This window comes from Gopherus flavomarginatus, chromosome 15 (genome assembly GCF_025201925.1).
Source record: "Gopherus flavomarginatus isolate rGopFla2 chromosome 15, rGopFla2.mat.asm, whole genome shotgun sequence".
Taxonomy (NCBI): domain Eukaryota; kingdom Metazoa; phylum Chordata; order Testudines; family Testudinidae; genus Gopherus; species Gopherus flavomarginatus.
Window position 1 is genome coordinate 22,252,380 of NC_066631.1, and position 22,255 is coordinate 22,274,634.

At 42.1% G+C, this 22,255-nt stretch overlaps 1 protein-coding gene across 2 annotated transcripts in view; it reads left to right on the forward strand.

Annotated features, from left to right (window-relative positions):
* The first annotated feature begins 265 nt into the window (after positions 1–265).
* The window catches only part of LOC127034557 (transmembrane protein 132D-like), a 410,372-nt gene continuing 388,382 nt past the window's right edge, over positions 266–22,255 (forward strand). Inside the window, exons 1-2 of one of the 2 annotated variants that reach the window (XM_050923488.1) lie at positions 266–352; positions 1,244–1,367. In XM_050923488.1, the coding sequence (XP_050779445.1) occupies positions 1,283–1,367 (85 nt within the window). In that variant the 5' untranslated portion in view covers positions 266–352; positions 1,244–1,282. Of the gene's footprint in view, positions 353–991; positions 1,368–22,255 lie in introns of those variants that run through there. The other variant, XM_050923487.1, reaches the window with a different exon arrangement.

Sequence of the window (22,255 nt, forward strand, 5' to 3'; positions counted from 1 at the left end):
TGCATTCAACCAGGAGGATTTTGTGAGGGCTGGGGCCAAACTCTGGCAGGCTTCCACTTTTCCGTTTTCTCTCTACACTAAAGTGCAATAATTACAAGATCGCCAGAGGAAGTGGCGGGGGTGGGGAGGAAGCAATGTACATATTTATTTCCTGCAGTAACTGAGATGATAACACCTCCCTTGGTTCGCTAACCTGCCAGCCAGCCCCTGCGATGCCCTAGAAGGGTCCTGGCTTAGTGAGTGCCTGGGGGGGCTCTGTCTGCGCTCCGCCCAGCTGTGCTGTGATTGTCCGGGTATCCAGGGGGGTGGGCTCAGTAGCTCCACCAGCCCCTGCCCCTCTGCACGTGGATTGGTGAGTCTGGCTGTCTAGTCAGAGGCTGGGCTCTTTGAGATTTATTTATTTATTTGTTTATGGTTCCTCCTCTTTGATTATTTCGCGAAACCCGCTGGCTTAAAAAAAAAAACCAAAAAACTACAATGGACTTGGCGGGTCGGGACCAGCGGAGGAGGAGCCGGGGGCCAGCATCCTGAGCGGCGATCAACTTCTGCGGCACCCGCTGAGCCTCCAGCTCCCCCTCCGCCGCATCCAGCCTCCCCGAAAGCATTAGAGACTCGAGAGCAGGGACCGTGCGTGGGGGAGAGCCTCCCTCGGAGTTAAAGAAGTGAACGAGAAAAGAGACCGAGAGAACTAAAACCCAGGCTGCCTCCCTCGGTGCCCGCCTGGCTCCTGGGCTGATCAGCATCACCGCGGCCAGGGAAACTTTAGCGCCGCGCCGCGCCGCGAAGGAACGTGCTTTCCCAATGGGGAGGTGGGGACCGGGGTTACACAATACAGCCGCTCTCCTGAGCCTGATGGGGGAGGCTCCTGCTAAGAGGGGAAGGGTGTGTGTGTCCCCCCAGTAGCGCCCTGTGCTAGCCTGTGAGATCCTTTGCCGGGAGACTCCAGTGCGGGTGTTTTGATTTGGATGCGGGCGGGGGGGGAGCTGTTTACTTTTTAGACGATCGGGGCTCAGGACTGAAGATCTAGCTCTATCGGCGGAGTTTTGTCTTAATCGATTGCAGCCGGCTGCTGGTGGGTGGATTTGTTTTACTAGCCCCGGCCCTTCTGGGGGAAGGGAGGGTTGACAAACGAAACTGAAGAAACAATTCATCTCTGCGAAGGGAATGCCTTCTGCGCTCTCCAGGTGACCTTCTCTGAAAATGCAACCTCTCCAGCTGATTGGTTTTTATTTTGATTACAAAGTGTGTGAGACAGAACCCTAAGTTCCCTGCAGACCCAAACATGAGGATGTGCACTTCTGGGGTTAGCAATATGTGGCAGCTCCTGTCACCGTTCCTCCTCAGCCTGGCAGCAGTGTTTTCCAAAGGTAAGGAGCAATTTCTTTCTTCTTTTCTTTACGTGCAGCAGCCTCTCAGGGTGCCTTGGATATTGTCTTCTGTAGGATTTATGGCTGACACTTTTTTTTGGGGGGGGAGGAATCTTTGTGTTAGGCAAACACAAGAAGACATTCTGAAAAGAAATCGAGTGTTAATTGTCAAAGCCAACCTAAAAAAAATTCCCATCCTTTCAGATCTACATTTGTGACCTGTCCGTTGTATCTGTGTTCATTGTATACAATGCTGGTGGACAACCTCTGATGTGGACTACAAAGGTTTTTAGTTATCTGGGTTTTTAAATTCTTCAGGAGTACCAGAGTTTAAGTTCCCTAGCTTGATGTCCCATGTAATAATTCAGATGAAAGCCCTAGTATCTCAGGCTATAGTCTTTTACTAGAACACATGATATTAACTAACATACCATCCTTCAGTAGAAATATAGGTTGGTTACAATTTCCAGGATATGTTAATTATTCTGAGTTCTCCTAGTAGTGATTTTAGAATTTCAATATGTTGACTTGAGTTGAAATTTTTTGACATCTTTCCTGAGCGAGTGACCTCTCTCTGTGTTGCCCTGGAATAAAGTTACAAAAAAGTTTACAAGTTACATACCACCCCACCCACCCACAACTTTCTTGGAATCAAAAATTCCCCATTTATTCTTATGCTTCTGATGCTTGGTCTCAGCCCATAAATCAGTTAATTTTTTCAGTGCATGAAGAAAATCTTTTAATTCATTCTTGAGTTATCAAAATAGCGGGGAGGGGGATATACATTTTCTGCTGGGAAGATATTAAGGACTTGTTTGTGCCTGAATAGCTAAAAACCAGCTTGAATGTTACTGCTTTAGAATTTACAGGCCGCTAGTCCTCAGTGAGGAATAGTGGTCATATGAGTTTATACCTGTAATTTCTTAAACAAAACTCATTTAAAATATTTTTACAATGTGCAGTGAAGTATTTTTTAAAAATGTTTTTTGTTACATAATTGCCAGTGTCACTTCAAAGTTGCAGCACTATTATAGTGCAGTTGTATAGTGCCAGACTTAATATTTTTTGTGTATCTAAAGACTGGATGAGTTTAAAATCTATTGACTGGAGAAAAAAAATGTGCACACAGTTCTGTATTTCCACAGTTGCACAGGTAAGGATTTTCCTTTTCCCTCTTCTATCTTTAAAACAAATTTAAGAACTCCCAAAACAACCCGAAGTACATTAAATGCAAATCCCTATGTGAGTGCAATTTCAAAGTTGCAAATGAAAACCCACTAAAGTTAGGGACTAGAAAGATTATGATTCTTGCTCTAAGATTATTTCATTCACATTTACAAATCTGTAGCTTTTGATTTCTAGTTAGGCTGCTAAATGTGTATTTTACTACAAGCAATATCTGTATTTTTAATCAATAAACACTGCAGTGACAATACTAACTTTTTCATTTTCTATATTTTTGGGTGTATTTCTATTTGCACCCTTAACACTGGTTTAACAGAGGATTTGCATTTGATTGAAACTCATTGCAACCTTGGAATAAAAGTGGTATTTGAGACCCACAGAAATTATTTGCTTGAAACTGATGGTTTGCTGGTTGGATCAGAAATTAATAATATACATCTGAGATTTTATTTTTAACTATTAAACCACCCAACACTATTTTGAAAGATAAATCTGGGCAGAAAATTGGATTTGGTAAGGATATTTTGTTAAATAAATATACTAATGCAAAAACTACAACCTGAGGTTTCTTATACAAACTGTGAAGTTTCATTAAGTCCAGCACTTTTTGAATTACATACACCTGATCCTACTAGTAGTTCTTCTAGAATCACTGGTATTGCTTATTTTGCATTTTAGAATTGATAACATGCTGTTGTATGGTTGCTGGGTCTGTGTTGTGTTGTGATTTAGAAAAAAATATTCTAGGTACATAGCTATTTTCATATCTGGTAACAGACTCAGATTTTATTATGGTGATGTAGAACAATCAGACCAGAGGTTTCTGGTGACTTACAATATGAATTAGAAGACACTGTGCAAAAGGTTGATCTCCCTAACAGAAGGAAAACTGAAAAAATAATCAGTCTTGATTATTGCTACAGGGCATAATTCTTTATTTGATATCTTGTTGTTGCTAATAGAAATGCTACTTTCATTTATGACATTATGGCAAAGTTTTGTAAGAGAGAGAGACACTTTTTGACATGTAATAGCAGTCAGTTGCCTATTGTGTGTGTGTATATAGGTCTGTTGATTACTTTGAAGCATGGTAACAAGGCTTCCTTACTACACATTTCCAAGACTTGAAAAGCACAATTTATGGGTTTTGCTTTGCTTTTATCCTGTGAAAGGGGAAATTAGCTCAAACTGAAGAGGTGAAATGTTGTCATGTTTTCTTTAATGAGTTCAGCATTCTCAGCAGAACTACTTGTGAATAATAATGTGATGTGTGTACCTAAATATGTATGGTGTGTGGCTGTACAATTCCAGTTATGGTCTCAAATCCTGCTCCCCGTTTTGCCATTGATATCAATGGCAACAGAATCAGTCTCCAACTATAGAAAACTTCTTCAGAGATTTTCAGTAGTAAAGTTCTGAATCTGAAGTAACCAAAAATAAAAAGGCTCAACCACAGGGACGTTTGTCCATGTTTTTAGTGCTAAAGGGCTGCCTTGTTTAAAGGCCAAAACTCTCTTTGGCTTCAGTGGGGTTAAGATGGGGCCTTTGATAACTCCTCTAACAGCAAATATCTCTTTGAGGCCCTGTCCTGCAATGAGCTGAACGTTACTTGAGCGGTGCTGAGCACACTTAAGATTCTTCCAATGGGAGCTGAGCAGGGGTGTTGGAATAATTTTTATAGTGGGGGTGTTGAGAGCCATTGAACCAAACTGTAAACCCTGTATACCATGGAAACCTCTTCAAGCCAGGGGGTGCTGCAGCACCCGCTGCACAGCTAGTTCCAACAGCTATGGAGCCGAGAGGTGTTATGCATGCATGTTTGGCGGATAAAACCCTCTGTCAAATGTTGGAGAACCTTCACTTTAAACCAGGGGTCCTCAGCCTACTACTGTACTGCTTTCAAGAGTCTGATTTGTCTTGCATATGCCAGTTTCACTCACTTAAAAACTACTTGCCTACAAAATCAGACATAAAAATATGCCACAGCACACTATTACTAAACAATTGCTTACTTTCTCATTTTGTCTGTATGAAACTTCAGTTTGTACTGACTTTGTTTGTGCTTTTTATGTAACCTGCTGTGCTAGGCAAATATCTAGATGAGTTCATGTACCCTCTGGAAGATCTCTGCATACCCCTGGTTGAGAACCACTGCTTTGAACAACAGCCCCAAGCTGAGATGAGCAAAATGGTGCCAGCAAGAGAATGTCAAAGTGGTCTTTTGTCCTCATGCATTGTCCTAAGCATCCCTTGTCCTTCTCCTCCATCATCTGAGGTGCAGACATATTCCTGTGAGATCATTTTACAAGGCAATTTCTTCTCTGGCCATAAAGCTTCTGCTTTGATTTTCTGCTTCCCCCAGGTGCTGAAGACCATTTGTTATAAAATGTAGGGGCATGGCAGACTAGTTAGATAGGTTTACTTTCCTAAGGGGGTTCCCCACAGGTTTGAGAGGTGGGAATTCCACTTGCAGTGATGACAATCTCCTTATTTAGGAAAGGAAAAAGAATCTCCCAAGGAGCAAAAACAATACTGTTTGATTGGACCCTGACTGTTTTAGATATAAACATCTGATAGAAGCAGATGGCTATTTGGATACAACAAATGTTCTCCTGTTTTGTTTTATATTATTAATGTTGTATTTTATTGTTCTTTGAACCCTCCCAATAGTGTCAGTTACATCACATAATCCTCCTCTCCTTTTTTTTTTTTTTGTACACATAGGGCCAAACTTTAGCCTTTGTTACATCTGCTCAACTCCGTTGACTTCCATGGGGTTACAAGGATATCAGAATATGGTTGACAGCCCATATGAAATACCCAGTTACTGCAATTAGAGCCTGCATGAGAGGTGGGTTGTAATTGTAGTTAACGTCCGGTACAGGGACGGCTCTGTTTTTTGCCACCCCAAGCACGGTAGTCAGGTGGCTTTCGGCGGCATGCCTGCGGGCGGTCTGCTGGTCACGCGGATTTGGCGGCGCGCCTGCGGGCGGTCCGCTGGTCAAGTGTATTCGGCGGTGCGCCTGCAGGTGGTTCACTGGTGCTGCACCATCAGTGTCCCTGCCGCCGAATTGCTGCCGAAGCTACGGGATAAGCAGACCTCCTGCAGGCGCACTGCTGAAAGCCACCTGACTGCCGCCCTCACAGCGACCCGCAGGCCGCCTCCTCGTGGCTTGCCGCCCCAGGCACGCGCTTGCTGCTCTGGTGCCTGGAGCCGCCCCTGGTTAACTACCTCGGTACTCACTCCTGTTATCTGTTTTTTTCAGTGGGAATAACGAGTGCACAAAGAATACAGGCTTATGTTTCTTTTACGTTCCCATCTTCCACTAAGTTGTGGACCGTTTCTGAAAGAGCTGCGTGGGCATGTTTCCGAGTGATGTCAATGGGAGCTCTGAGAATGGGGAATTTATTGTGAATAAGAATATTGAAAATGGAAATATAAAGTGCATGCACAGTATAACTTCTTTTGCAGCATTACTCTGAAACATTACAGGATTTATTTTATTGGTAAGGGATAATTGTTCTGTATTTGCTGGTTGTGGTTGTAATTAAAGAACCGAGTTTGATTTTAAAAATAATGTTTCTCTTTTTCTTTTAACTCTTTCTGGTAACTTCAGACAGGAGATCAGGGTTGAATTTCACGGTTAGTAGGTCTAGTCAACATTTCACAGTCTGTGATTTGTTTTGTTTTGGTTAACACAAGCTTGTTGTTTTTGATAAGGAAACAAATATTCTTTCTGTTAATGTCGCAATAATAATACTTTTGGGAGTTGGTTGTCAAAAATGTATCTGTTGATGTAGCTGCATAACTTTAAACAGATATTTATGGCTAATTTACCATATGTTGAAAATTCTCTCCCCCTTCTCTGTGTGTGTGTGAGAGAGAGAGCTGGTGGAATGACTCAGCAGAAACAAACCACAGATGCAATCAGCAAGGGGGTTTCCTCAAGTGCTGTTGTCTATAGCCAGAAATCAAAACAAGTTTGCTTAAGCCCCCCAAAAAGTAACAGCGGCCCCAGCGTGAGGTTTAAGCCAGTTTGGTGAAACAGGCATTGTCTCACTGTCTCACCTGCAGCTCATTTATAGTCCTTCAGGATATTATGTCAGGGTGGGGAGTAAGATTAACCCCTTGGTCATTGTTTGCACTTTGACACGATGTGCATCTGGGAGAAGCTCTGTGCTGCTTTCTTTTCATCTCAGCACGAACAGAACAAAAATAATAAATTTAAATGAAACTAAATAGTTCCACAGAAAAGCTGATGTTTTATTTGCCAGCCACAATACTCACTTAATACAAATTTTCCCCCTGTAATGTTCTCATTTTTACCTCTGCTTTTTCTTTTATTAGTTCCATGGGACCAGCAGGCTGTATGACACCAACTAGTGTTTTAGATATTAATAAAAGCAGCTTTATTCAATAAAGATCATTTTTATTTAATAAAAGAGAGAATCAAAAGATAATCAGATTTTTTTTCATGCTGCATTCACATTAAGTCAACCTCCTGAGGTTGTCGTAGACACCAAGTCTATCACTTGGTCCTAGGATACATAAACACAACTGCAGACAGACTGATTGCAGAGAGACTGAAGAGGCAGCTAAGATTCATCGCAGGTTTAGTTTATGAAGTGTTACATTTAATTACTTGAATTTTCATCGTTCTGCGTAATGTCTCTTGCTACATTATTAATAGTAATTCCAAATTAAGTGGATTTTAAGCAGTTTGGTGACACTTAACTAGCACTGATTATCATGAGTAGGGTTAACATTACATATTTGAGGAAGCTAACCTATTTTTTCCTCTATGAAAAAGTGGATAAATAGCAGAATGGGGGTTCATCTATTTTTATATTGTTGCTTTCGCCCTTTATTGAGTGAATTTAATTCTCATGAAAGGAGCTAGTCTGACAGCCCCAGCAAGTTGATGGATTGGTAGTCAATCTCTCTCTCCATCTTTCCCACCAGCTCTAAGATTTAAGAGGGCAGGTCAAGCTCCATATCTACAGTGGGCCTGATACAAAGCCCGTTGAAGTTAATGCCAAGACTCCTTCATTGGGTTTTACCTCAGACCCTCATTTCACGGCCTCCTGGCTAAGACTTCCGAAAAAAGGTGTCAGCCAGTGCCAATTTTCATAGTGTTTCCAGTGGTGCTGACACCTGGGAATTGAGCCAGCACCAGTCAAGTGTAATTTCATATACAGGCCACATAAGACTAATCGGATGGAGATCACTCTTCACCTAGGCTTTATTTGTTGTGCTGCACTAAAGGGGAAAGGTTTGTGACAATACGGTATCATAGTGAGTAACACTCCTTCACTGATCCATTCAGCTGTCCCAGTGTGGTTATTCATAGAATAGAATATCAGGGTTGGAAGGGACCTCAGGAGGTCATCTAGTCCAACCCCCTGCTCAAAGCAGGACCAACCCGCAACTAAGTCATCCCAGCCAGGGCTTCGTCAAGCCTGACCTGAAAAACCTCTAAGGAAGGAGATTCCACCACCTCCCTAGGTAACCCATTCCAGTGCTTCACCACCCTCCTAGTGAAAAAGATTTTCTTAATATCCAACCTAAACCTCCCCCACTGCAACTTGAGACCATTACTCCTTGTTCTGTATTACAGTCTTTCGAAGCATGCAACAGAAACCATATTTAAAACTGGCCCACGTAGACTCTCAGATGTGAATGGGCAGTGGAAAGCTGCAGGCTGCTACCGGCTCTGCAAGAAGAGCAATGTATCAAACCAGCTTTGTGTAAAGATAGGTGCTCAGTACAGTGGAAATGATAGCTAGGGGGCCGAGGAGAGCCAAGGAAAGGAAACCAGCGCTCTCTGTACCAATCCTAGTGCATGCTAGAAAGCGGTGCATGGAAAAGTGTCCTATTTAGGTGTAGGATGAGCAGACAGCAAGTGTGAAAAATCAGGACAGGAGGTGTGGGGGGGGGGTAATAGATACCTATCTAAGGTAAAGCCCTCCAAAATCGGGACTGTCACTATAAAATGGTGACATCTGGTCACCCTATCTAGTTGCCTCAGGCGGCTGTAATGTGTGCCTTTTGAGCTGCTTGTTGTCAAGGTAGGGAGACAATTGGGCAGGCAGTGTGCGGGCCACTGGCTGAGGAACAAAGCAGATGTCCAGATAATCACACAGATGAGTTCTCATGTCCATTGTATGCCAAAGAAATACTTTGAACCAGCGAGCTCGGTCTTGCCTGCTGCTAACGGATCTCAGAGCTACTCTCTGTGGCAATTATTATCCCTATTTTTCTTTTTATTTAGATTTATAAAGCACCTTCCCACTGCGGTAGGCACGGTAGTCATTTATAAAAGGAAAATGCACAAGAAGAAAAATCCCAAGGTACAATTAAACCGAAATAAACTGCACAGCCAGTAGTTTCAATAATAATCACCCAAGAATAAACAACAACAATAAAACAATGCCATTCAGTAGCAATAATGCCATTCAGCTCTCAGTCAGCCCAATTATCAGAGGCCCTGCGTTGGTGGGGACGCTGGTCTCCATACACAGCTGGGTTTGATGAGTAATTCCATTTGTCTTCACTGTAGACTAATGACAGTGTTTTGAGTGTATTGTAGAGCCCAGCAACCCACAAATGAAATCTCTGTATTTATCCTTTTAAGTTCTGCATCTCTGGTCTTACTGTAATAAGAATCTTGCTTGGATTCCTTTAATTAGGTTGTACATAATGGGTAGTTAGTTTTTTGGTGTTTACAGCAGGGACAAATATGGCTGTAAAATCATGTGGAAAAAGTAAAAAAGTAGTTTGAGCAGGGTTGTAATAAACTTGTGTGTGTGCACGCATACCACTGCCCTCTACTAGATGAAATCAGAACTGCTCTTCTGCATGTCAGCCCTCATACAGTTACCCATTCATGGAGATTCCCCTCTAGCTGATCCAGTTAAAACACAGAGACTAGAGGGATGACCCATAAATCTTATGTTGCTGTTCTGGTCAAAAACCACAGGGCCAATCCTGAGGTCTTTACTCAGGCAAAACTTCCATTTGATTGCAGCTGCAGGGCCAAGCTTTTAATTTGCTATTTTAGCCACAGAAATGTTTTGTCGCGGCAAGTTTTTTGCCCCAATGTCTGACTGGAAAAACTTTTTTTTTTTTTTTTTAAACAAAATGGAGATTTGATTTTGTTGTAGCATATCGTGATGGGCTCTGTTTTTTAGGCCACTTGTGAGCAAATGCGCAGATATTACAGTGTTTTCTCTTGTAATAAATTGGTGGGAATTTCCCGTGTTCCTGTTTAACTCCTTGCAGCTGCAATGGCGTTTGCAGCATCAACAGAAATAGAGCCTAGATCCTCCTGCTTCAGAAGTGCAGGCCCTTGACACCTTAACTGAAGAAGAATTTCCTCACATGGTTAGCAATAAAGGGCCTGTGACACAGAACTGAGCAATTCTAAGTCTATCCAGTAGAAAGCAGCAGTGCACATTCTCAACAGCCACTTTATTACAATGCTTCTTGACATTGTAAGAAAAGGGAGTGGTAGGTGTGGGGGTGGGGAAAAGACTTCTACAGTTTTATCTCAAGTGTGTGAAACTGTCTAGGATCTTTTTAGTTTTATGTGGTTTAAACCCCATGCTTTGGCAGCACCTTACTGGTTACCGTGTAGCAAAATATCCTGCTTTGTGAAGCCGGCACAGAGCATCTGGCTCATATGATGACATTAGAATAATTCATCCTAGCGTAAGTAGAGGAGAAGAGTGTCACATGGACACACACAAAAGGAGTGTTTCAGAAGGTACTAACACTGCATCAGTGAGTCCACATTATAGACAAATGCATGAGACTCTGGATTGTGACTTCTAAAATCATAGAAGATTAGGGTTGGAAGAGAGAGCTCAGGAGATCATCTAGTCCAATTCCCTGCTCAAAGCAGGACCAACTCCAACTAAATTGACTTTATCACTAAGCACTTGTAGGCTCTGCCTACAGTTCTGGTCCTTGGCTGTTTACAGTCTGATTGTGGGTGGGAATTAGAGAGAAGCATGACATTGTGGCTAAAAGCCGAGCACAGGGACGCAGGGTGTGTGTGCCTGGAGTTTAGTCCTAGGCCCACTATTGAAAATCCATGTCCCGGCTTTCTTGCCACAGGCACCCAAACTTAGTGGATGCTTTTGAAAAGTTGGTCTTAGCGTCTCGAAATGCCAGTTTCTGCATCAGTGAAAGGGTGAATTATACTGCTCCAGCTCCCAGAGGCACATTGAGGGTTAATATGTGTAAAGGGGTGTCCCACACATTTGAAGATGTTCCTCTGCGGCACAAATGCAGATCACATCTCGTTTACCATTGCCTCACTGCCTCCGTCATTTACCAGTTATGGTTCCGTTACTTGGGGTAGTTTGCCGACATCTTGGGGCAAGCACTTGTAAGGGCTCGTGACTCTAGCTGTGTCCTGCTCTCTCCTTTGTGCTTCACTGTGTCCCCTGGAGCAGTTGTCTGATATGAGATGATTTCTTGCATACTGAACACGGGCACAGCAGGAGGCTGTTATATACTTCTGACTCTTTGACACCATCTGCCCACTAAAGTAATCTAATGGGTTTCCACTGAGCCAGGCTGCACTATAGCACAAAGAGTCTGCTCCAGATTAAAAACAACTCTATACACAAACATTTGCTTCTCAGTTTTATAGGAGGCACGCTGTACTGGCTGATATTTTAGAGGGGGAAACAGCTCTCCTTAGTATATATTAAACTAAGCAAATATGAATCATTTGGAATGGCTCATTAATAATAATAATATTTTGCAGATGTATACTGCTTTTATCAAAGTACACCTCTACCTTGATATTATGCTGTCCTCGGGAGCCAAAAAATCTTACCACGTTATAGGTGAAACCGTGTTATATCAAACTTGATTTGATCCACTGGAGCAAGCAGCCCTGCCGCCCGGAGTGCTGCTTTACTGCATTATATCCAAATTTGTGTTATATCGGGTGGCGTTATAACGGGGTAGAGGTATATTACAAAGACATTTACAAAAATGAATTAATGGCCACACTTCTGTGAGGCAATTGGTCTTAAACAATAATGTCCCCGTCTGTAAAGCTGAGGCAGGCAATTATTTGCCTCAGTTTTACAGATGGGCACACTACGGTACGGAGTGGGAAACTGAAACACAGTGAGTTAAAAGAGAGGAAGGAAGGGTGGTCTATTGAAGAGTGCCCTGGATTAGGAGTTAGGACACATCAGTTATAGTTCCGGCTCTGCTATTGACTTGCTCTGTGACCTTTGGAAATCACTTCACCTGTCTGCCTCAGTTTCCTCATCTGTAAAATAGGGAGAATGATACTTAATCACCTTTGTAAAATGCATGCTAATGTGCCATGTAAGTGGGAAGTATGGTTTATATTATTACCCAAGAATAGACAGCAAGCTTAAAGAAACAGTGTGGTTCATAGATAAAGCATGGGGCTGGAACTCTGGAGACTGAGGTTCTATTTCTGACAGTGCTGCTGAGTGACTCTGGTTAAGTCATTTCTCCTCTTTTGTGCCCGTTTCCTTCTCGCACTTTGTCTGCCTTGTCTACTTAGTCCCTGCTCTGAACAGCTTTCAGTCTATTTCTTCCTTTTGTATTTATGCAATACCTTGTCCAGTGGAGCTCTGATCTCAGTTGAGGTCTCTAGGCACTACTGCACTGCAAATAATTAATAATAGCAGCAGTGCTAGAAATCAGAACACAGTATCCCAACTTGTGGATCCCTGCACTGAACACTGGACCACGTTAACTACAGAGAGGCCTGTGGGCACTGCACTAACGGGGAAAAAAGGGTCAACATAAACATAATGAAATGCAACAGAGTGATTAAAAGATTCCAGGAGCTTAGCTCACAGCCCATCCAGCAGTGTACTGTCAATAAACCATCTAAACAGTAACCCAAACAATAATAGTGAGTTGCTTAAAAATAGATGTGTTATAAAGAAGTCTTTATTTTTCTCCCGGTGATAATCCATGTTACTGAACTATTAAAGAAACCCACTTAATTTTAAATGTTTCTGTTAATAATGGATCAGACCTTTTACTTGAGAGATTGTCTTTATGCAGACAGCACAGTTTTATGAACTCCTTTGCTCCCTTTTTATCCCTTCAAGTGTCTGAGGTTTTTATTTATTTTATTTTTATTTAAGCTCATACATGTCAATAAGTCAAGAGAGACAAGTGGTTCGGTAGTGGCATTAAGGTGGTCTTGCTAAATGAAAGGCCAATTCCTGCCATTTTGAGCTGGACACTAAGAAATTGAAGGCGCAAAATTAGTAGACTCTTATGAACATTTAAGCCCAAATGACTCGCCCAGGGTAATACAGGAGTTCTTGTACCCTCTCCAGAGGACTACATTGCTTCCTATGCAGCCAGGATATGCAATGCTGGACCCTGATTCATTGAAGGTATTTATGCAAGTCACTGCAGGGTATTTTCCTCTGACATCATCTGCCTCTTTATTGGTGAATCTTTGTTGCTGTATGTTCAGAGCACAATCTTCTATGCTATTGCAGTGAATATTGCATGCTGTTTCATGTGAATGGACCAGTCGGATAGGGAGACCTTTCCACGGGCTTCTGAGACTCTTCAGCAGATGGAACGCTCTGCAATGCATTCTCTCCCAAATGGGCACACTCAATACTCTTTAGCTTTAGACTCCCTTTTGTTCATAGGGCCATTTGGTATCTTCACTTTCTGGAAAGCACATGTGACAGTTCTGTTTGTGGGATAGTTGGAAACATTCCTTCTCTGCAAGAGGAGCAGCAGCCTGGCAGTTCATTAGTTTGGAAGCAACAGTCAGTATCAGAGTGGTCCCTTTCGGAGTCTTGAAATCCTGTGCAACTTTGCCCATTTCCAGCTTCTGTTACATACAGGCAAGTCGCATCTTAGGCGCATTTAACATTCGCGAATTCAGCTTTGCGCAGTTGGCAAAAACAGGGAAAAAAAGAAAAACAATATAAAAACTGCATCTTTAGTGCAGGCGATTCTGCCTGCCATTCAACTCAATGAGTGTTTGATTATACGTGGTTTTCGCTTTACGTGCTAACCACAGAACGGAACCCCCGCGTAAGATGAGACTTGACTGTACAGTACTTGGACTAGCTTGCTTGGAGGTTTGCGAACCATTTCAGCAAAACTGCACCCAGGTTCAAGTGCCCCTGGCTTATGATTAGAATCATGTGAAATTTGTGAGCATCACCAGCTTTGAATTAAATCTATCATCTTTATTGAGGTCCAGAACTCAAAGTGAAACTTGAGGAGTACAAGCCCAGGTTAGGGCAAACCCAAAGCAAATATTTCTATAACCCCCTGAGAAACTAAATAGCTGTATTTTCCTACGCTCTAGCCTGATGTTTGACTAGTGAATCTGAGCCTGTCCTTTTTTATATTTATGCTTCATTTGTGTAATGGGTTAGATGCTAAATAAGGTTTATGCCTAGGAGTCTGTGCTGAGATTACTCCTGCTGTTTCTGAAAAGCCAGCCTAAATTTCTACTGTGGCAGTAGTTTAAAAAAAACAAAATGGGAGTCAACTGCCTCTTTGCTTGCCTTTTATTTATGCCTCTTATTTGAGAGGCATTAAATCAGAGTTATGGTGCAATAATGACTGTGGAAACATCTGTTTGTTTGATTTTTCTCCCTCCTGGCATATAGTCACACTTTCCCTTCTAACAATCCCAACCAGAATAATGCATCTGCTTTGAGATATCTATATATCAGGGCCCAGGAAAGAGAGAAACCAGTATAAGTGCAGAATGCCCTAAAGAGAGGACATTGTGGTGGTGATATTATTTTATTATTACTTCTGATTTATACAGTGAAATTATAGTAACTTTTCCCATAGATCAAAACATACAGATAATACTAGAGAATTGCCCACGAAGGGATTCACCTCAACCTACTCCCTTCTCAGTTGCTTTAGAAAAGAAGAGGCAAGATGTTAACAGATCTTGGCCATGGCGGACCAAGCTGGGGAGTGACTTCCAAAACCGCAGACCTCTCCCAGAGAAGAATCTGTCAGCAGCTTCCTTTCAATTGAGGGGGCTCCACCTCAAGCACTTCTGCTGATCTCAGCTGTGTCAGTAGGTCGGAGAGAGAGAGGGGAACCGGGTTCAAATCTTCACCTTGACGTCTGCCTGGAAGCTTATTGAGAGCAAGTGCAGATCATGGAGCAAAGAAAACTCGAACAAAAACACAACCGCGATGTTTCAAACTGTGACCGCGTACAATAATGTTCATACAGCATTTGGGGCCAATACTGTAGAATGCTATAATTTGTCATTTCCTTTAATGAATAAGTTGCTGAGTTTATAATTACAAAGGGCCTAGATACCTTTTCAGCATGAACAGAGTAGTTGAAAATTAGCTCCTTTGTATATTTTTAATTACCATTAATGTTTCTGAGCCAGCTTAATGAAACCAAACAGGACCAAATTTGTGATTGTATGGGGATCCTGGGTAAACTTTCCATCTTGCTGTAGTCCTGTTTTAACAAACATCTCAAGATGTAATATTTAAACAGAATGTTTAACTTTTAAATATCAGATTTCTATTAAAGTGAATGGTTTGGGCTTGCTTGTTACAAATAATGGCACGTAAAAATAAAAAAGGGCAAGATGCTCAGAAAACTAGTAATAGTCTCAAAATTACGAAGTCCATTTGCTAGTGTGCTCATTGAAAGATGTGCTTCTAGTCTTTTTAAACATTTCGACTGCTGGGCTGATCTGATTGGGTAAAGTTTTCTTTTGAAGTGTCTAGTAGGAGTAAAAGTTCAATGAAGTTAAGGATGTCTCTAGAAAAAAACTAATATAACCTATTGTAGTCACACCTGAAAAAACAGGGAAAAAGTAATCCAGCAGAATGCAATGTACATGATTAAGTGGAAGGAGAAAAATAGAGTGAGGATGTGAAGATTCTATCTAAAGACTCATGTTGTTGCAGTTTATGAACATTGTGTAGAACTTCTTATCCACCTACCCACCCAAAAGAATAGAGGTAGAAGGATTTTGGCTCTTTTTTGTCTTCTGAATGGACATATTAATCCCACAAAGCAGCACAGCATACTAAAAATTTGGCTCCTGTGTTGTATTTCATTCGTAGAGAGTTGAATTGTTTTATACTTTGAGACACAGAACATTGCCTGGGTAAAGCTCATTAATTACATGGTGTTTTTGCGGTGTTCTCTGTCTGAGGGCTGTGTTCAAGTTACCTGCTAAAGACCGTTGTGTGCATGCAATGGGGTGTTCTGTCACCTTTGGTGGTTTGGAATTTGAAAATCTGAGATGCATCTTGCTCTTTCAAAAGAACACATACTCTGTTGGGTTGTGAGCAAATGACATCATTTATCTGAGACCTACATACCAAGAAGACGCCAAGACACACATCATCTAATCAGAGGTATAAATACTTCTGCACAAGTTTTAAGTGTCCTACATGAGCTCATAGGGCTAGATGGTGCATACTCCTTGAGGTGAACACTTACACAAGTAGCCCTATGATGGGATTACTCCATGCAAGTAAGTGCACACCAATGTAACTAAGGGTTGCACAATCGTAACCTTTAAAAAATAGGCCCATTAATAGCAGAAAGGTTTCCTGTAGAACTGGTTTGGAATTTTCCAATGGAAAATGCAGTTTCCACAAAATCAAAATTTTCCACAAGGAAATTTTCAGTTTTGCTAAAAAAATTTTCATCAGGAAAATCAGACTGAAATATTTTGAGTCAGTTTGATTCAGATTGGAATATTTCATTTTATTGAACTGACCTAAAATGTTTTGTTTCAAATCAGTTCAACAAAACATTTAATTGCATTTCACTATCAGCTCATTGCCTCATGGGAGTTGTAGTTTGGGATCCCATTCTCTCCCATGGGTGTGGCTTCCTAAAGGATTCAACAGACTCCCTTCTGACCAAGCTGTATGCTGAGTATATGGAAGATTGTCTGGCTGGGGAACCTGGCCCATAGGGGAAAATGAAGGCATCAGGCTCCCGAACTACAACTTCCTGAGGCAGTGCACCACAATGGGAAATGTGGTTTAATGCTGAACTGATTGAAATGAAACTTCTGTCAGTTTGACAAACCAAAACGTTGTGACACTTCTGAGTCAAGTTTTTAGAATATTTCATTCGGTGAAAAAATTCAAATTAAAGTCATGATTTTGGACAGAAAAAAAAAAGTTGAAATACCAGATTTTTGTTGTGAGATGGGGATTTTGCATTTTGCTCAGCTCTTGTTTCCTGCTTTCATCGTAAACAGCCGAGAATGAGATTCACTGGCTCTTATAACAGGATGCTTGCCAGTTTCTCCAAAGTGATAGGAAAATAGAGGATTACTTTATATTTCTGTATTGGTTTCCTCTGTGTCTTGCCCACACAAGCTGAAAACCAAGTAACAGAACTGATGCTCAGCGTCACTGGGTCTTTCTTTGTATGAAGAATGAATGCCTAGTGCCATGTATGACAGGATCTTCAAACGTTAAGTTGAAAAATGTGGAATTAAGTATTTGAAAATAACTCCTCTTGTATTCCTCTTGTATTTGCAGTTGATACTTTCTCCCTTGCACTCCTTCCCCGTTCCACTCCCGGTCCCCTTGCTCATTGCCAAAGGCACTTCTCGCACTCCTCCTCTTGCTAAAGCATTTTACAGATGTCTTTAATGCCCTTCCTAAACCAGCTGGCAAACAGTGATATTAAAAAGATATTTGCTTCCTCCTCAATGGATGCAGATTGTGCAGGGCACGCAATGGATCTTGCCTCCTGTTCTGGATTAGTGGCCTCTGAATGTTGCAGTGATGCAATAGTGGTGCATTTAAATGCACTACCGTGAGCCTTTGACCTAGCAAGAGGGATGAAAAATGTATTGAGGGGGTATTTTAGATGCTGTGCTTCCATTCATGGAAACTATTGATCTTGCAGTGATGAAACAGTTCCTGAACCATGAAGTTTTTATTATTATTATTTTTTATTATTTTATTAATTATTCGTGTTGAGGTAGCACCTAGGAGCCCCAATCATGGACCAGGACCCTCCTTTGATAGGCACTGTAAAAACACAGAACAAAAAGACAATCCCGGCCTCAAGGAGTTTATAATCTAAGTACAAGGCAAGAGACAGCTGCTGGAGATAGACAGATAAGGGAGCACAGGGAAGCAATGATACAATATTGATGCTTTTTAATCTGATACATTGAAATGATAAATATAAAACCAAATCCTGAAGTCTTTATGCAGTCACTGCTTACTTATAGCCTCTCCCCAGTTATAACAGTTCAACTCTATATGAGATCAATGAGTTACTCTAGTGTAATCTGAGGAGAAAGTATGTTCTTTATTCTTTACTTAGGTAAAAGAACCACTGGTGCCAGTGAGTGTTTTGCTTGAATTCGGACTGAGTTATGGTTAGTCATTGTAATATACTATCTTCTAGAGATTCCAGCTGACATCAGGACCTCATTGTGCCAAGCACTGTACAGAGTAAGAGACTCTAAATCTTTCAGGACAAGGACTATCTAAAGAGGAAAACTGCACAGGGTTTAAATGAGCGTAATAGAAGTTGTATACAATTCTAAAAAGTTTTGTAGAAGTGTAGTGCTAGCTGACTGCCTTGGAGAGGGAAGTTATGCAGTGGCTAAGAACGGTCTCACCATTTTGAGGGGTGTTTTTTGTGCCGTAGACTCTTATTCACTTAGACCTGGACTGAGAACAAAAAACTCATTTCACACATTAGGAAAAACTTCCTAACTGTCAGGGTAGTTAAGCACCAGAATAAATTGGCAAGGGAGGTTGTGGAATCTCCGTCATTGGAGGTTTATAAGAACAGATTAGACAAACACCTGTCAGGAATTGTCTCGTTATTACATAGTCCTGCCTTGAATGCAGGGGACTGGACTAGATGACCTCTCTAGGTGCCTTCCAGTCCTATATGTCTCTGATTCTATAGGTCACCACACTAGTCAGAAGGAAGCAGTTTCTAATCCTCCCTGTCTGGGCTGAGTTCAAACTGTTGTCCTAGAAAGGAACGACTCGGTATCTCATTCCCATTCCCCTGAGGCATCCAGTCCCCAAATATAAATCATTATTATAGAAATCAGATGTGTAATGATCCGTGGTAATGACATACAAAGGAGACAAAGGGGAATAAAACAGCCTTGCAACGATCACTCCGAATATTTACAGTTGCTGTTTGCAAGTCCCTAACATTGCTGTGATGTCATCCCCATTCCCTTTATTAAATGGTAACTTAAGGAAAAAGTACAGTTGTGAAGACTTAATGGTGACCAATGTGAATGACACAATTAGAGCATGTCATGCAAAATGGACAAAGATATGACAAACCTATAGTGAATACAGGCCTCAGGGCCTGGGACTCCTGTGAAGCACCATTGCAGCCAGTCTGAGAGGATATTGTGGTGCATCATGTGAAATGTTGTCTGCCTGGGGAATCTAGCCCATATAGGCAAATAAGGGCATGTGGCCTGTGGCAGTATTTCAGAATCAAAACGGTCAGTTTTCAGGTGAAAAAATTTGTGTTTTTCTTTTTTGGCCAAAAAAGCTCTGGTTTTCAGTGTATCACCAAAAAGTTGAGGCATGTTTTGAGGATGGGGTAAGACAAATTTTAGGATCGGCTGTAGTGTGTGTGTGTGTGTGTGTAATACACACACACACACACACACACACACGTACGTACGTACGTACATGCAGCCTGATTCTTTGGCTATGTGTGCCTTGTGTGGACCTTCCAGTGATGTCAATGAATATTAGTGACAATTGATGAACTCTAGAAAGGGCAGCTACAATACTGGGCCCACTGGGAGGAGATATTCTAGTAGGGCCTGGTCTACACTAGGGTGGAGTTTTGATGTAAGATATGCAACTTCAGCTACGGGAATACTTCGACTTCAGCTACGGTATCTTATTCCGACTTACCTCCCATCCTCACGGCGCGGGATCGATGTCCGTGGCTCCCCGTATCGACTCTGCTACCGCCGCTCACTCCGGTGGAGTTCCGGAGTCAACGGGAGCTCGTTCGGGGATCGATATATCGCGTCTCATCTAGACACGATATATCGATCCCCAAAAAATTGATCGCTACGCGCCAATACGGCGGGTAGTCTGGACGTACCCCAGGACGCAGCTTGCCTGTATGATGGGTATTGTAATTGGTTGGGAAAGTTTATTCTCTCCTTCAATCCCGCTAAGCACTTCAATGGATAGCTCAGTTCTGAGGCAGTGCCTATGGGGATATCACGGTTGTAATGAAGGTGTGAGACACAGGAGTGCTAGGAAGAAACTTCATTTTATTTCCTGGACCCAGTCACGTGGCTGGGGTCATTATCCACTGACACCAATGGCTATTGCTAAAACTGTTTCCAAAAAAGCAGAACATCCCCCTTTTATAGCCATGGCATGGGGCCATGCCGGAGTGTTCCAGAGAGCCAACTCTTGTCTCTCTGTCTCTCAGATCTGTACTAAGCAACATAGAACACTGTTGTATGAGATGTCTCACATTTGCCTATTGCCCTGCCAGTTCACAGTTCTCAGGCACTTCATGCTTTTATTTCCCCTCCATGAACTGGTGCTGTGACTGAATTGATAAAAGCCTTGATATCTCATCAGATCTAGCTCAGGCTTCCTGTCTTCCCACCCCACCCTGACTCCCAACCCCTACGGGTTAGTGGCTAGATGCCGCCTGGGACATGTGAACCCATCACATGTACCACTGTGGGCAGTTTGTGTATGTCAAGATGCAAAGCGTTTACAAAAAATTGCTAATCAGTGTCAGGGTTGCTGTTTTTTAAACTAAGTCCGTCTCGCTTCTTCTTAAGGCATCAGGCTTTAAACCCAGCCTGTGTCAATTTACAATAGTGTTTTATTTTATTACAATGGAATGGTTAGACCTGCATGAGGGCAAATGGCTTTGTAAAGTGCTTTTGAGCCACGGAGCCATCCCTTGTTTATACTGTGTGCTCTCTTGATGGAATTCAAATACATAATTTTGTTGTGTGAAAGAAGCAGTATTAGATTTATTTCTAAATTCTTTTAAAGATGTCAGCAGGTAGCCCCAAGGATGTGAAAGAAAGGTACTGCTTGTCAACCTCCCTGGCTGCTCTGAATTAGGCTGAACCTATTGGAAATGAAAGGTGCAGAGAGCAGATCGAATAGATTGAAGTAACAGCTTCAAGTGAATTGAAAGGGCAGGTTTAATGGCTAAATGTGATCTCTGTGGGCCGAAAGATACCTAATGCATTGGAAGTGTCAGCCATTGTGGAGTTCTCCAAAGAATAGCTTAAGGCTTTTTGCTTTGGAGTCGCTTTTCACTGTAGCCTTTTCTTGTATTGAAATATCTTAGAGCTGTAAAAGGAAAATAAAACATTAAATATATAACTAGGGCCCTACCACATTCACAGTCCATTTTGGTTAATTTCACAGCCATAGGATTTTTAAATCAATAAATGTCATGTTTTTAGCTATTTAAATCTGAAATTTCACAGTGTTGTAATTGTAGGGATCCTGACCCAAAAAAGAGTTGTGTGTTGGGGGGAGGTTTACAAGGTTATTGTAAGGGAAGGTTGCAATATTGCTACCCTTACTTCTATGCTGCTGCTGGCGGCAGTGCTACCTTCAGAGCAGAGCAGCTGGAAAAGTCAGAAGTCAGGATGCCATGGTATGGTATTGCCACCCTTACTTCTGAGCTGCTGCCTACAGAGCTGGGCCCTCAGTTAGCAGCCGCCACTCTCCAGCCACCCAGCTGTAAAGGCAGCAGCGCAGAATTAAAGGTGGCATAGTATGGTATGGCCACTCTTACCTCTGCGCTGCTGCTGGTGGGGCGCTGCCTTCAGAGCTGGGCACCTGGCCAACAGCCACCACTCTCTGGTTGCCCAGTTCTGAAGGCAGTGCAGAAATAAGGGCGGCAATACTGTGATCCCCCTAAAATAACCTTGTGACCCCCCCCCGCAACTCCCTTTTGGGTCAGTGCTCCCAGTTTGAGAAACGCTGGTCTCCCCCGTGAAATCTGTGTAGTATATGGTAAAAGCACACAAAAGACCAGATTTCACAGGGGGAGACCAGATTTCATGGTCTGTGATGCATTTTTCATGGCTGTGAATTTGGTGGGGCCCTGCATAGAACATTTACAGCATATGTGAAGTCACCACGTGTTCTTATGCTGGTTGACGCTTTTTTTTTTTTTGATATGTTAACAAACTTCCGTTCATGGAGTCTATTTAAGGGCTCTCCATTCTTTGCTCTATATAACACCCAGGGCTACTCAGCCCTCCATTTTAGGCACCAGAATAGGTGGCCAGATTTTCAGAAAAGCTTAGCACATTGGATCTGTCCATGAGGGTCATGGTGAGAACTGCTCTGTGTGATCTTAAGCACCCTTGTATTCACACCCTACACACTACCACAATAATATTTGTGCAAAATATGCCTTGTGAGGTATCATTTGATATTATTCACCGACACGGGCAATAATATCATTGGGAAATATCTGTAGTAATGTTATATGTGAAGTTACAAAGTCTCTTTACGTAATGTTACTAGGATATGTTTAAGATCAGATGGCCTAACTTAGGTAAAGGTGCTAACCACGTTTGTCCTAGATGAAATTTACATATTAGCAGTAAACCAAGCCATCCAGCTAAACCAGAGGGGCTTATCCTGAGACTGAACTTGAGAGACAGAATTAACATGCC